This window comes from Sinocyclocheilus grahami, unplaced genomic scaffold, assembly GCF_001515645.1.
Source record: "Sinocyclocheilus grahami isolate Dianchi unplaced genomic scaffold, SAMN03320097.WGS_v1.1 scaffold953.1, whole genome shotgun sequence".
NCBI lineage: Eukaryota > Metazoa > Chordata > Actinopteri > Cypriniformes > Cyprinidae > Sinocyclocheilus > Sinocyclocheilus grahami.
Window position 1 is genome coordinate 334,970 of NW_015506132.1, and position 14,640 is coordinate 349,609.

Sequence of the window (14,640 nt, forward strand, 5' to 3'; positions counted from 1 at the left end):
GTGGAAGATAAAAGGGCTTTTTTTTTTTTTGGTCACATTTGCTGGGGTCTACAAAACTGGAGGAAATGTGGGTTTCAGTCCTGATACAGTATGTTTTGGAACATTTGGTAACATTTGGAACACTCTAAAACATTAATAATTAAGCAACATCACAATTGTGCTGTTACATATATCAGTACGACTGTGATTCAGCCCTGCTGATATTCTAATATTTTTTTATTTAATATTTTTGTTCTAATATTAAATATTTTATTTCATTTAATTTTTTCTATTTTATTTATTATTAAAATTATTGTCATTATTGACTGTACATTACTTACAGCATTCTCTAAAATAGTCTTTCACAATATCAATTTGAGACCATGTCAGACTGAGAGAACAATTTCTTGTTTTTCCCCTGAATACTGTTTGTTATGTGGTACCTTATCACACAACATTATTTTTCCTGGAATGAATTTTGTACTAATATGTTTTAATAAATGAAAAGATTAATGTCCTCAAATAACAAGTCATTTGTCTTGGGGGGAGGGATGGGGGGCTCTAGCACTATCAAAGGTCTATACAACAGAAACATGAACAGATGGAAAGTGTTTTTTTTTTCACAGTCTTGTGAAGTTTTTTCACTTGTGAAACTTCCCTACACGATACCACCATAACCTTATTCAATGTGCCTATTCATCCAAAGCTAGAGTAATGAGCGCAAGCTGCTAATTGGAAAGAAAATGTTTTGGTAAACAGTAATGTGTCTTGGTTGCAACAATGTCCCAATGATGTTTACTTTGCCTGAATTCATTGCACTGTAATAGTGCCTTGAATAAACTCCAGATACTTTGAGTTCCCATCTCTTCAATCAAAACATTTCTAATTCGGCACAGCAAAATGTCACCTTCAGCGAGAGCCTTGCGCCCACCCTCATGACAGGCAGCAGTGTGGAGAGCTTTTATTTGAAAATAAACACATTTGTCAGCTAGTGGTTAGGCTTTAGTTCTTCTTTTGCTTTTTTAATTTGCTTTCTGTTGTCGACAATGACAAAAAAGTCTGTTAAAAGTTTTCAAATAGCTTCCATTCTTCTGAAAAAATAAAAGTAGGTCTAGCTTCCATAGCAGAAGAGATGTATATATTAACTGTATACTGAACAGACATTCAAGACCACTAGTGAAAATAATTCAGTTTTATATAATTACAAATTTTATTAGCAGCATTAAAATTGGAGTGAAAAGCTAAAGTCAAATATTAATATTAACATGAATCTTAATTGATTTAGTATGCCCCCTTTTGCTCTAAAGACAGCAGCACTCAAACTGCATGAACTCCAAGAGTTTATGTAAAACCTGATGATCATGTTCTACAGCATGATTGGAGAATGATCTAAAGAACATCTTGTGCTTTAGTGGAAGCAAGAAAAACGGACTTGTGTGTCAGAAATGTAACTGAAATGTAACCTAGAAATAGAAATTGTATATGTATGGGCACATTGCAGTATAGGGCTTTTTACCCAGTGCTTAACCCTGGCTTATCGTCATTCTAAACCTCGCTTTTAACCCTGGGTAAAATTATGTTTCACTCTAGTAATTTAGTAGCGGGGTTAGTATCGCTTTGTTAGAATACTCTGTTAGAATGGTACAATTAGATGCTTAGCAACAGACTCCCATTTGCATGGCTCATATTCACATGCTTTGGACAGTCGTGGAAACACTGTGTGCTGTATAAAAATTAGTTTTACAGTTTCAGGGGAAAAGGTAAAATGGTGACCGAAAAAGTGTGAATTGGGCAGAAAAAGAGAATGTTTCATTATTACCTTTATAGTCCACCAAAATGTCCATTCAGGAAAGAATTGATAGGACAGTCTGCAATATAAATCATGTGGATGCGCAGTCCTAGAGCCGTTATGTGAACAGGTCACAGACTGCATTCGTCCAATGAGTGACACTGACACCTGCAAATATGCAAATAAGAGTGTTTAGAAATGTTCAGTGTGAAACGTCAGTTTATGAATACCCAGGATTAATTGTTAACTAGGGGTGGGCGCTATACCGGTATGAAAGTGACTACCGGTATTATGTTGTTCCATGAAATGGATTTTGCTATACCGTGGATACCGGTTTTGCAATTTTGCATTTATATTTGTTCAATTTGGTACGCTTTGCACACATTTTAACACAAATGACGATTAAGAGTCGAAACTGAACGTTTTAGTCCTGTGTGCAATAATATAAATGAACGATGCGGTTCTGCTCTAAGCATGAAAGTTACAAGTTTGTGAAAATACTGCCAGTGCCAGGTAAACAAAATGCAGATTCTGAATATACTTAATATTCACAAATGCCAAAACAACGTGTCTACACCAGACATGAGCGGCGCGACGTGACAAAAGCAAATAGAACCCAGTGATGTTCTCTGCTGTGGATGCGGTGCGACACGACAAATCCATGACAATAACCTGATGTCCCGATCTATTTCAAACTCCAGCGCTCTGACACAAAGGACAAATTCAAATATTTATAAAAGAAATGTGAAAAAATGGTTTCCTCAAAAATATTGGGCAGCACCACATTTTTCAGCATTAAAATAATCAGAAATGATTACTGAGCAGCAAATCAGCATATTAGGATGATTTCTGAAGGATCATGTGACACCGAAGACTGGAGTAATGATGCTGAAAATTCAGCTTTGATCACAGGAATACAGTAGCCTGTATGTTAAAACATTAAAATAGATATTTTAAATGGACAATATTTCACAATATTACAGTGTTTACTGTATTTTAATAAATAACTTAAGCCTTGGTGAGCATAAGAGACTTTCCAAAAAAAGTAAAAAGGTAGATGTGGGGGGTTTGAAAATATTTTTCTCTACAAAAGGGTGGTCCGGCTGAAAAGGTTTGGGATCCACTGGCCTTCTACGTAGATGGATTGGATGCATTTCATGCAAATTAATAACCTCAGGCACACAGTCGCTCAATTAGGATACTGGGGGCCAATATGGACCCCCAGTATCCAATATGATGGCCAATATGACCCCAAAATGGGTAGTTATTGTAAAAAATATATACATTTTTAATCATACAAATAATATATATAATTTTTTTGTTTACTTCTCATCTATACATTAAAGCTGTGTTTTGGGAGATATTAAATACTTCTGTACCTATTTTTGTACAAAATTCCTCAACTACACCATTAGCTTTCATGTGATATATCACATTTTTATGAAAAAATCACTTAAATGATCTAGATTTGATTTAAGTTGTTTCTGGATATTGATCTAGGTGTTGGGTGTAGAATTCTGCCATCTGCCGGTTAGAGAAAAACTTGTAGAAATTAGAGTTTTTGAAAGAATTGTGTAATGACCATAAATATCCAGCAGAGGTCCATAGAGATCCATTCATTTTTCTGGAAGTGGCCAACTGCTCCTCTCACAACTGTTCTGATATACATTTTGTAAATGTATATATTGAAACATTATAAAATACATAAAAACAGTATGTGTATACACACACACACACACCAACCATTTATACCTGCTTATTGCAGTTGTTTTTTTTTGTTTTGTTTTTTGGTGTTGGTTTTATTTACATTTAAGTAAAATAAAATTGTTTTGATTTTACGTTTTAGATTGAAAAAAATGTGTGCATGCAAAAACATTTATGTGGCATTATTGCAAAAGCGGGCACTTCAAAATACCTCAAAACAACAAAAACAAAGTCTAACCTTTTAGAAAAATACTGTTTTTATGTATTTTATAATGTTTCAATATATACATTTACAAAATATATATCAGAACAGTTGTGAGACGAGCAGTTGGCCACTTCCAGAAAAATGAATGGATCTCTATGGACCTCTGCTGGATATTTATGGTCATTACACAATTCTTTCAAAAACTCTAATTTCTACAAGTTTTTCTCTAACCGGCAGATGGCAGAATTCTACACCCATCACCTAGATCAATATCCAGAAACAACTTAAATCAAATCTAGATCATTTAAGTGATTTTTTCATAAAAATGTGATATATCACATGAAAGCTAATGGTGTAGTTGAGGAATTTTGTACAAAAATAGGTACAGAAGTATTTAATATCTCCCAAAACACAGCTTTAATGTATAGATGAGAAGTAAACAAAAAAATTATATATATTATTTGTATGATTAAAAATGTATATATTTTTTACAATAACTACCCATTTTGGGGTCATATTGGCCATCATATTGGATACTGGGGGTCCATATTGGCCCCCAGTATCCTAATTGAGCGACTGTGTGCCTGAGGTTATTAATTTGCATGAAATGCATCCAATCCATCTACGTAGAAGGCCAGTGGATCCCAAACCTTTTCAGCCGGACCACCCTTTTGTAGAGAAAAATATTTTCAAACCCCCCACATCTACCTTTTTACTTTTTTTGGAAAGTCTCTTATGCTCACCAAGGCTTAAGTTATTTATTAAAATACAGTAAACACTGTAATATTGTGAAATATTGTCCATTTAAAATATCTATTTTAATGTTTTAACATACAGGCTACTGTATTCCTGTGATCAAAGCTGAATTTTCAGCATCATTACTCCAGTCTTCGGTGTCACATGATCCTTCAGAAATCATCCTAATATGCTGATTTGCTGCTCAGTAATCATTTCTGATTATTTTAATGCTGAAAAATGTGGTGCTGCCCAATATTTTTGAGGAAACCATTTTTTCACATTTCTTTTATAAATATTTGAATTTGTCCTTTGTGTCAGAGCGCTGGAGTTTGAAATAGATCGGGACATCAGGTTATTGTCATGGATTTGTCGTGTCGCACCGCATCCACAGCAGAGAACATCACTGGGTTCTATTTGCTTTTGTCACGTCGCGCCGCTCGCGTCTGGTGTAGACATGTTGTTTGGGTATTTGTGAATCTTAAGTATATTCATAATCTGCTTTACATTTACCTGGCACTGGAAGTCCTTTCACAAACGTGTAACTTGCATGCATACAGCAGAACCATAAATCGTTCATTTATATTTCTACATGGCTCCCTGCAATACAACTCTGATTCTTCAAATCGCGCCATCTAGTGGTCTGTTATTGATACAACCACAACTGCTACAACCGATAACGGGGCTCTCAAGCGGGTACCGCGAGTCCTGCTGAGGTAGATAAAATGTCAAATTAATATTTTGCATTCAATTATTTACTTATCAGGCAAGTGGCCGCATGATAAGCGGAAAAATTACACAGTGTAAGTCGCTTTGGATAAAAGCGTCTACTAAATAAATAAAATAAATAAAGTCTTTATCACCCTGCAGAGGTTTCTTTTGCAAAATAATCTGCTGACTGTACACTATCCCTCAGCCTTGCCACGCCCCCCAGTTTGGGAACCACTGGTATAAAGGATTCATGCAACCTTTCCTTTACAGCCTTTTGTCAATCTTAGCAAACATTAGAAATTATGAAATATCCATGTATAAATTTAACATGTTTATAAATCCACCCAGATTATGTGATTTAAGTGTGGTTAATGTGTGGTTTCAGCTGTTCCTACTTTTTTTTTTTTTTTGTAAAATCAGACTAAAATTTTGTATGTTATTGGAATGTTACTGGCAAATCATGATTTGGTCGTGAAAACATTTGAAGACAGACTTCACGCACAAATCTGGCCTATATATGGTTAGTAAATGTGCAATACAAATGAATTGATTGATACCAACTACCTTTGCGACTAGGGTATTATATCAGATTTCTACATATATTAGCACTTTTATGAATTTAGAGCATATGCATGGCCACTTTAATTCCCAAAAGATTTGACCTTTTTTTTGGGGATGTGTTGTGATTTTTGAAATTATATCCCCGAATCAAAAATTTATTCTATTCATGGGGGGGCTAAAAATGTCCAGCCCTAAATTGTAGGCCATCATTTTCTTTTAATTGTTAATAAATATCTGAACAGAAAGTTTCTGAGCTCTCTCAATACCTTTCTCTTTAGGAGCCTTGGATGGTGTGGAAATCTCAGGAGTTGTAGGTAGGGCTGAGAATCAACATTTGCATTGGGTTAGGGAACTATAGAAATGTGAGTACAAGAAGTCCAGATAACCCCAGAAATAGTCACACTCTCAAAGGGGTCATGAACTACCTTTTTTATTACTTTGTATGCTATTTTCTGTCCTGTTTTGAGCCCCTCATCGGAACGCTCTGTTTGAATAGATGTGGCGGATTGTAGACTCGGAAGTAAACGCCGACTGCTATGATTGGCTAACAGTTGTGTATGTTTGACAGCCTACATCCTTCATAGATGGACGCTGCTGTGATTTAGGTTAAAATCGCATAAATACTCAGTCAGTACATACCAAACGACCTGTAATAATAGATAAATCAATAGTGATCACGTAATAAAAACAGTTACTCACACACTCACACTTGTGTGGTGTGACATTACTGTCGAATCCAATATAGTCGCACAGCATCTCTTTTAATTTCAGCCTTTCAGAAAACCCGGCGTTGAATTGTGCCTTGTTTGTAAACGAATCCGCAGAGAATTCTATTTTACTAAATACTATTTATATACTACTGAATACTATTTGTGACACTGGATCACAAAACCAGTCTTAAGTAGCACGGGTATATTTCTAGCAATAGCCAAAAATACATTGTATGGGTCAGAATTATTGATTTTTTTTATAGTAATACAGTTTTATAGTATACAAAATTATTGAACTTTTATGCCAAAAATCATTAGGATATTAAGTAAAGATCATGTTTAATGAAGATATTTTGTAAATTTCCTACTGTAAAATATATCAAAACATAAATTTTTATTAGTAATATACATTGCTAAGAACTTCATTTGGACAACTTTAAAGGCGATTTTCTTGGTATTTTGATTTTTTTGCAACCTCAGATTCCAGATTTTCAAATAGTTGTATCTCGGCCAAATATATAAATCTCAATTTTAAAAAAAGTACCCTTATGACAGGTTTTGTGGTCCAGGGTCACATTTGAGTTATTATACCATTATTACTTATTTCTATCTTCTGCACTACTAATGTGATGGTTAGCTAGACTCACTATAGCTCACTAAGACTTCCTCAACAAACACCACAAGTAAGTATATAACAACTTTCATTCTGGGTGAACAGTTCCTTTACAAATTGCAGTCATACATTAATAAAATAAATCATTTCAATCTTACCAATGCATTGCGGTGGTTCAGGGCTCCATCCATTTGCTTTACACACAATATAAGCATCTCCTTTCAGTGTATATCCATCTTCACATTTGTATTCTATAAAGTTGCCCAGTTTGTAGGGGGGTGATTTTCCACCAATTCTTTTTGCATTAGGAATTGTAGGCGTTAGACACCCATCTGGGAAAAAAAGGAAAGAAAAAATGTTTATGTAAAAGAAAAGTATTGATCATTAAATATTTTATTCATTAACGGGAAGAAACTTTTTTTTTCTTCATCTCATGACTGGCATTTTAACCATAGCTTACCAACACATTTCGGAGGATCTGGTTTAAAGGTTCCATCCTCAGAACAATGAAGTGTTGATTGTCCTATAAGATTAAGTCCTGTGTTACATCTATAGGAGACTGCATCTAAATAATCGTAACTATCCAAAGGCTCATCTTGAAGTTGCCCATTTTCTAAGGCTGGAGGTGCTGAACATTTCACCGCTAAAGAGAAAAACACATCCAGATGAATAGGTATTTATTTCCAGGACAAAAAAATACAAATTGGGAATGGTTTTGTGCTCTTCAATATTATATTTCATTCAAATGGAAGAACTAACATACGTTCACAGAGAGGATCTCGGCCATCCCATCCCTGATCTCGGCATGTTCTTGTTGTTTCCTTACCCGCTAACATGTATCTGAAAGCAATGATTCTCATCTTACTAAATACTCAACTAACACAGCAAATCTAAATTCCACATGGTTTAAAACAGACTTAAAACAGCATATATAAAATGACATTAACTGTTTCACTTACCCTGTGTGACAAACTGGTTTAGCCGTGTCGCCAAATAAATTCCCAGTCATATCATATCTCCCATTAAGGAAATCTGCAAGACTTCCACAGGATTTTCCTGTAATGTATTCAAGATATTGATTCATTTAGAATTGGTGCTCTTCAAATACTGTCGAAAATAATGAAAAATCATCTTTAGTGTTGCTTCATTACATGATACAGGGATTTATTCTTGCCGTCAGTGGCAAAACCACTATGAGTGATTTAAAGACTTCTTGAACTATACCATACATCCTTTCACATATCTAAATTAGACCTTTTAAAATACAATGTTCAAAGGCATTTTAAAGGAATTTACAAATGTACATTACTTAATATTTAATGACAGTACATACTTGTGCAACTGAGTTCCAGACTTGTCCACTGGTTTTGCTCACAGGTAACCGATCTAGATGCTTTTAAGTTAACTGGCTTGTGTCCAATCACGCACTCAAATGTTACAGTGGATCCATCTGAGAAACTTTGAGTCGAGAGATGGTTTGCTGTTAAAACGACATTTCTTGATGCAAAAGAAGGCGGTGTACATTCCGCTGTGGAAATAAACAAAACGTATGCGTTACAGTAATCTGACGCAGTACTATATTGATCATCATAATTATTATTATTAGAACAACTTCTGCTCCATTCTATACTTATATTTGGTAAAAAGAAAAAACATTACTAGGAGGGGATTACCTTTTTAAACAACAGTAAATTAGTATGACGTAGTAAAACGTGCAGTTGAAATTAAATTACAATGCTTGAATGGGATCAGCTAATTAAAGTTTATTAACAGTTTTTACTTTTTTTTTTATGTTGCTCATTCTTTATCAACCCCCACCCCACCCCTTTAAATATATAAATATAAATTGTTTTCAAAACTTGTAAAATTTAGTTTTAGTATTTGAAAGAGCATTTACTCGAGTAAAACGTGCAGTTGAAATTAAATTACAATGCTTGAATGGGATCAGCTAATTAAAGTTTATTAACAGTTTTTACTTTTTTTTCCATGTTGCTCATACTTTATCAAATGACTGGCAAATTGTCGCGAAGTATGCAGAATCACATGCAAATACTGACGCGCTCGAGAGGCAGTATAAACAAAGGCCTCCTGTAGCGAATCGATGCGTTTTTGTAAGAAAAATATCCATATTCAAAACGTAATACTCACTTTAATGTAGCTTGCGCTCACTGTTGTAAACAGAAGCAGTTCCGGGCGGATGACGTATGAGGTTAGCGCTGCGCATGCGCCGCTCAGAAGTGACGCACGCGGAAGTGCAGCGGAGAGATCAAAACAAAACAACGGTCACTAATTAGACGTACAAAACGAGGATTTGTAAAGAAGAATGTCAGAGGATTTCAATATAAGCCAAGAGGAGACTGGTTTTCCTTTGCTAAAGTAATGAAACTTTGCTTCCTTTGATCCTGTAAGCAAACGTTGGTTTTCACGAGACTCACCAGACTGAATTAAGTCTGCCACTCTATCAAACGTTACATAACCAATTAAAACTTCGGCTTTACATTGTTAACTTTAATGCAGATTTTATTAGCTGTCAATCACTCAGTCACTGCTTTCCACTGTCAGGTGACAGGGAGCTAACTACCGCTGGGAATGTAAAGTATGGAACGATATTCCGGACAATTTTCAAATAGAATAGCAAATTGTATTTTCGAACAGCCGGAGCCACAACGGTACGCACAACAGGTCAATATTCACTACAAACCAAACGCTTTTCACCTGTCTCTGCATCTCTCACTGTTTACTCTCACTCACACTTTTAAACATTCACTGTAAAAAGCCTGTGGGACGGTGTTTGCAGGTAACAGTGTTCGTCACTGAATCTACACATTTCGTAATTGTTGTTTTACGATGTGCAGTTTGACATTATCAAGTATATAGCAAAATCCAAACAAAACATGCACGCATACATGACGTGATGAAGTCTAGTAGGTTAGACTAGTGCGCGTGCGCATTTAGAGTGCGTTCTTTCCCTGCATAATTCATTCTATTAAAATGCATCACAAAATTCAAGATATGGGGCCTTTATATCATTTCATATAGTTAATCAATACCACAAGAAGAGTGCCGCATGCACGTCCACATGCAAACGCAGCATCAGTTCACTGAAACAAAACATTTTTGAAAATGACTGCCAGGGTGAAGATTTTCAAAAACTCCGGTTGCAGTGTTATCGTGTAGACAGCGAAACTGGAGTTTTTTGGCTTGTGACGTCAGCGCCTGAGCTGTTATCTCCACCTACTGGAGACTTTTTCAGGCTTCTGATTGGCCAACATGGCTTTATGGTTGAGATTATATCGTCACCTGTTGGTTTGGCATGCTCTTGACAGTGCTTCATAGCATGCATTTGCATTTTCATGTGGACAGAAATTTTTTTTAAAGAAGAAGGAAAAACTGTTTATAAAAATACCAGTGTACTGCTGTGTCCCAATTCATAGGCTACGTCCTTCGAAGTGCACATTTGAAGGCCGATTGCGTCACCGCGGCACGACGAAGGCTGCCGCAATTCGAACGCGACCTCAAATGCGTCTTACGTTTCTCCAGGCAAATGAAGGATACATGAGATGAATCCTTTGCAGCCTACCCTATCCCAGAATTCATAGCGTGCCGGTGACGACGGGACTTTTATTCAAACAAAATAGCAAGTGATAAAACACAATACTTACAAGAAATGTAAGTATTGTGTTTTAATTTGCTCAAATAGCTAGCAAAACAAATGTTAAAAGTCAGGGGTCTTAAAAATGTGAACAGATTAATTTGTTAGGTGGTCTGAGGCTAAATAACTTGTATTTATTAAATTAGAGGGCTGAATTTGATAATTCCTGTACTTGGGACAAAAACTCTGCCATTGTGGCTCGGAGGTAAGGCATTACCCATCTGTAATATTTTCACTAGGACCTCTTGTGTTCACAACAATTACCCCTCACCCATATATAAAGCCCACAACAATAAGACAAGTGGGCCTATAAGGCTACTTAATAAGTAGACAAGTCTTTAACTTGTATTTTTATTTTATTTTTATTATTTTTTTATTTTGTAGCAAGATATGTCCACAAATTTTTTAGGCAAACTTGATGATCCAGAAATGTGATTTTTGAAGTATTTTGTATGCACGTCCTGCGGTCATATTTTCTAACCTTAAGATTGCAGCCCTGTCTTAATAATTTACTTTCCTTTTTCTCTTCTTTTAGGACAGTTTTGGAGAAAATGGTGCTTCTGGGAAACTTAAAAATGAAATGAATTAAGTTGTTTATTACTTTTGTAATTTAAGTTATTTGTAAATGAAGCAAAGTAATTTATGTGTATTGTTTTAGTTGCAACTTGTAAATAAAAGATGAGAAGTAGTTCTGAAAATTGTTAATTTTTGCAAAGCAAGTTATAATTTGTAAATGACAGAAATTATTCTATAATTTTTTTTTGCCTCTGAATAACATTTGCAAATGAAAATAAATTGTTCTATACTAAAAGTAATTTTTACAACAAATTACAAAACTTCAATTCAACATCAGAAAAACAACATCAAAATTTAACAATGCATAAAAATGCATTTTTTTTCTTTTTCCAATGTTTTTTATGTACGCTTTCATTCAGCTGAGCAGTGAGACCCTGGTGGAGCTGCTGGACCAGGACGGGCTGCAATAGAAAGCCTGGTGTGGCATCATCTGGGATAGTCTCCCGAGTGTTTGAGTGCATATTTCCACTGTCCAGCCGTGAGGTTTGGAGATGAAACGAATAAAGTTTATTGCTAAGTTGCTACAACTGCGAACCATATCAAGGCTGCTTCCGAGGCACTCGGACAGGTCTAGCCTACAGAGGACTCTTCTTGTTGCCTAGCAACTTTGTCAGCTGCAGTAGACGAGCGGCAGTAACGTTTGTAAGTTAACTTTTTTATATTCAGCTGCATAAAACTAAACAGGGTTGAAAACCTGTTTAAATATGTTCACCATGGTCCATTTATGTACATAATAATAGAATAAACAACAAAATCACATTTTGTTAAGATACAAGTCGACATTTAATCGCTGTATTTTTTGATATTTTTTCACGTCATTACAATATTAAAGTAAGTCTTACATTTAAAGTGTAATTCGGTCATTAAAAGTCAAGAGCTAACAATTCAGGCTCCAGTTATTTTCGTTTTCATTAATAACATATATGGCAGCTCTCTTCTCGCACCGTTGCCACGCGACAGGCGCATTTAAAGGTGTAATAGGTGATTGTCTTCAGAAACATTTTTTGTTATGCTGGTTGAAAGTCTCTTCACATTCCGATAGCAATCATAAGTTAAGTGGTCTAAATGTATTCATCTGTATTTATATATTTTGTGGAAGGCGTAGGACCAAGAAATGTTCGTCCGAGCTTTCCTACCTGCCTGTCAACTTATGTATCTGCATACCTCTGCGCACCCTGTTCGCGCAGACAGGACACGTCATCAGCGCGTTCACGCACGCTGTGCAGACAGAGCGAGGATGGCAGGCAAACATCAACAAGCCGATCTTCCTTCCTGATATTGTAGTATTTTTAAAGTTTTCTCACCAGTGAATGACGCATGATGTAGCCCAGCGATTAATCCAGTCCTCGCGCTCTGCATATTTTGAATGTCTCGCTTAGTTAACACACCCATTCAAATAACCAGCTAGTTAGAAGTGAGCTACGTGCATGAACTGTGTTCCGATCGATATGATCCCTACACAGTGTTCATTGCTCCCTCCTCACTGAGCGGGGGAAATACGTTGAAGTTTACTTCACTTCGGAACATGGGCTGGAATTGGGAACCGCTGATGTAGCCTATTGTAGTAATGTTGTCTCTGGTACTCTGGTCTGTGAGTGAGCGTATATGCATTCAGGGGGCGTGGCTTTGGACGGCGATTGCAGGGAGGGTGGGACATTCGCTTTCAGTGCAATCAGGCTAAAGTTAGCATTTTCCAAGATCTCCTATTGCGCCTTTAATCGGGAACACCTGCTGGCGCACTCAGGAAATTCTGCGAAGGCTAGACTCGGAGCGTCCTTCGAAGGCCGTGTCGGCCCATGGCCTTATAATGCCTCTCGAGTGTGTCAGTATTTGCATTCGATTTACATACTTCGCAACAATTGGCCAGTCATTTGAGTTGACTGGAAATTTGACTTCAGGAAAGGTTGGAAGGGAAGGTGTTCCCATAACGGAGAAATGTCTCTGTGATGTCTGGTTCCCGCTCTCACGGAACTTAAGTTACGATAATAACCGGAGACGTTATGTGTCATGAATATTTTTGTATGGTATTGCCAGAAGACAGAGACTGTAAATGTTAAATCCGTATATCTGATTAAGGTTAATTTTCTACACTAGCATTCAGATTATCTTAAAGCTAACACACACACACACCAAAAGCCACAACGCTTTAAGTGTCGTAGTAATCGTAGTTAAAATTCATTAAAGATAGATAGATAGATACTCACCTCGGACATGTTCACAGATCATAAGATAAGCAAGGAGAGCAACACTGGGACACAGCACCTTACAGCCCATCTTGTTCATGTCGGTGAATGTCAGCTCCAAACAAGGCCAATGTTATTTGTTTGTTTTTTCGCAACTAATAAATATAAAGATAGCTTAGCGTAAGGAAATGCGCTTTTAAAAAAAGTGTACTTTAATAATTAAAAGTCAACATTCAGTACAACAACAACAAAACAAACGAGAGGTTCACATGAGAAAAACCTGATAGCAGATAGCATAACAATCAAGACGGGGTTTAAATTAACATGCCACATTATTAGACAACTTACACATGATCTGAACGAATGCTAAATAATAGGCTTAGTTAATCAACCAAGCTTCATTTAATTTTCTTATAAGGCTATTCGTTACGCCAAAATAATGTTAAAGTACGCAGCGCGTATGAAGGGCGTAATGGCCATTGGTCACTGGCTTCATCTGTTAATTTAACAGTCGATAACAGAAACCCTAATCTAACTCGACACACGTAAAATACCATTGTGAAATAATTTTACATAAAATAATGTAGTCATATCTTTTATTTTTTTTGTGGATAATTTATTTTAAAAATGTCGAGGACTTTGTGGTAGATAGGCTAATCTATACACAGAGAAGCGAAAATGAAATCCTTGTTTTAAGCAACCTTACCCTCGGGTGTTTTTAAAAGATTTCTCGGTGTTCACTGTTCAGTGCTGAATTCAGACTGAGGCACATAACGGTAGAGAGAGAGAGCAAGCGCAAATCCTGGCAGCGGCAGGTCGCAGCGCCACTTCCGGTGGCATCCCCAGCTGCCACTAGTCGTTTCTGGCATCTGCCAGAGTTCGTGACAGGTGCAACGGTCTTTCTCGCCATTTCTGCTGTTTGCTCGGTAAAACTACACTGTTCTCAGTGGCGTGCAGTGATGTTTTTTTTTAATGATGATGCAAAGTTCCCACAATTGTATTATTATTATTATTATTATTATACAGTACATTTTTATGTATCAGTTGCCAGTTCTTGCCAGGAGTCAAAGGCAGCTGCCACGGTCTTTCTCGCCGTTTCTGCTGTTTGTTCGGTAAAACTACACTGTGCATACTATATACAGGAGCGTAGCCATCATTTCAGAAGTGAGGGGGACAGAAATGTTTTATACACACACACACACACACACACATATATATATAT

General features: G+C 36.4%; 1 protein-coding gene and 1 long non-coding RNA gene across 2 annotated transcripts in view; one reads left to right on the top strand and one right to left on the bottom strand.

The window, feature by feature from the left end:
• The window catches only part of LOC107564654 (membrane cofactor protein-like), a 39,749-nt gene extending 25,530 nt beyond the window's left edge, over nucleotides 1-14,219 (bottom strand). The window contains exons 1-7 of the mRNA XM_016249790.1: nucleotides 14,125-14,219; nucleotides 13,440-13,573; nucleotides 8,341-8,535; nucleotides 7,967-8,063; nucleotides 7,771-7,847; nucleotides 7,468-7,650; nucleotides 7,166-7,339 (exon numbers count right to left, since the gene is read on the bottom strand). Of these exons, the coding sequence (XP_016105276.1) occupies nucleotides 7,166-7,339; nucleotides 7,468-7,650; nucleotides 7,771-7,847; nucleotides 7,967-8,063; nucleotides 8,341-8,535; nucleotides 13,440-13,518 (805 nt within the window). The 5' untranslated portion in view covers nucleotides 13,519-13,573; nucleotides 14,125-14,219. The remainder of the gene's footprint in view (nucleotides 1-7,165; nucleotides 7,340-7,467; nucleotides 7,651-7,770; nucleotides 7,848-7,966; nucleotides 8,064-8,340; nucleotides 8,536-13,439; nucleotides 13,574-14,124) is intronic.
• LOC107564657 (uncharacterized) overlaps nucleotides 10,036-14,640 on the top strand; it is an 8,631-nt gene continuing 4,026 nt past the window's right edge. Inside the window, exons 1-2 of the long non-coding RNA XR_001606266.1 lie at nucleotides 10,036-10,045; nucleotides 10,673-10,676. This is a non-coding gene — a long non-coding RNA (uncharacterized lncRNA). The remainder of the gene's footprint in view (nucleotides 10,046-10,672; nucleotides 10,677-14,640) is intronic.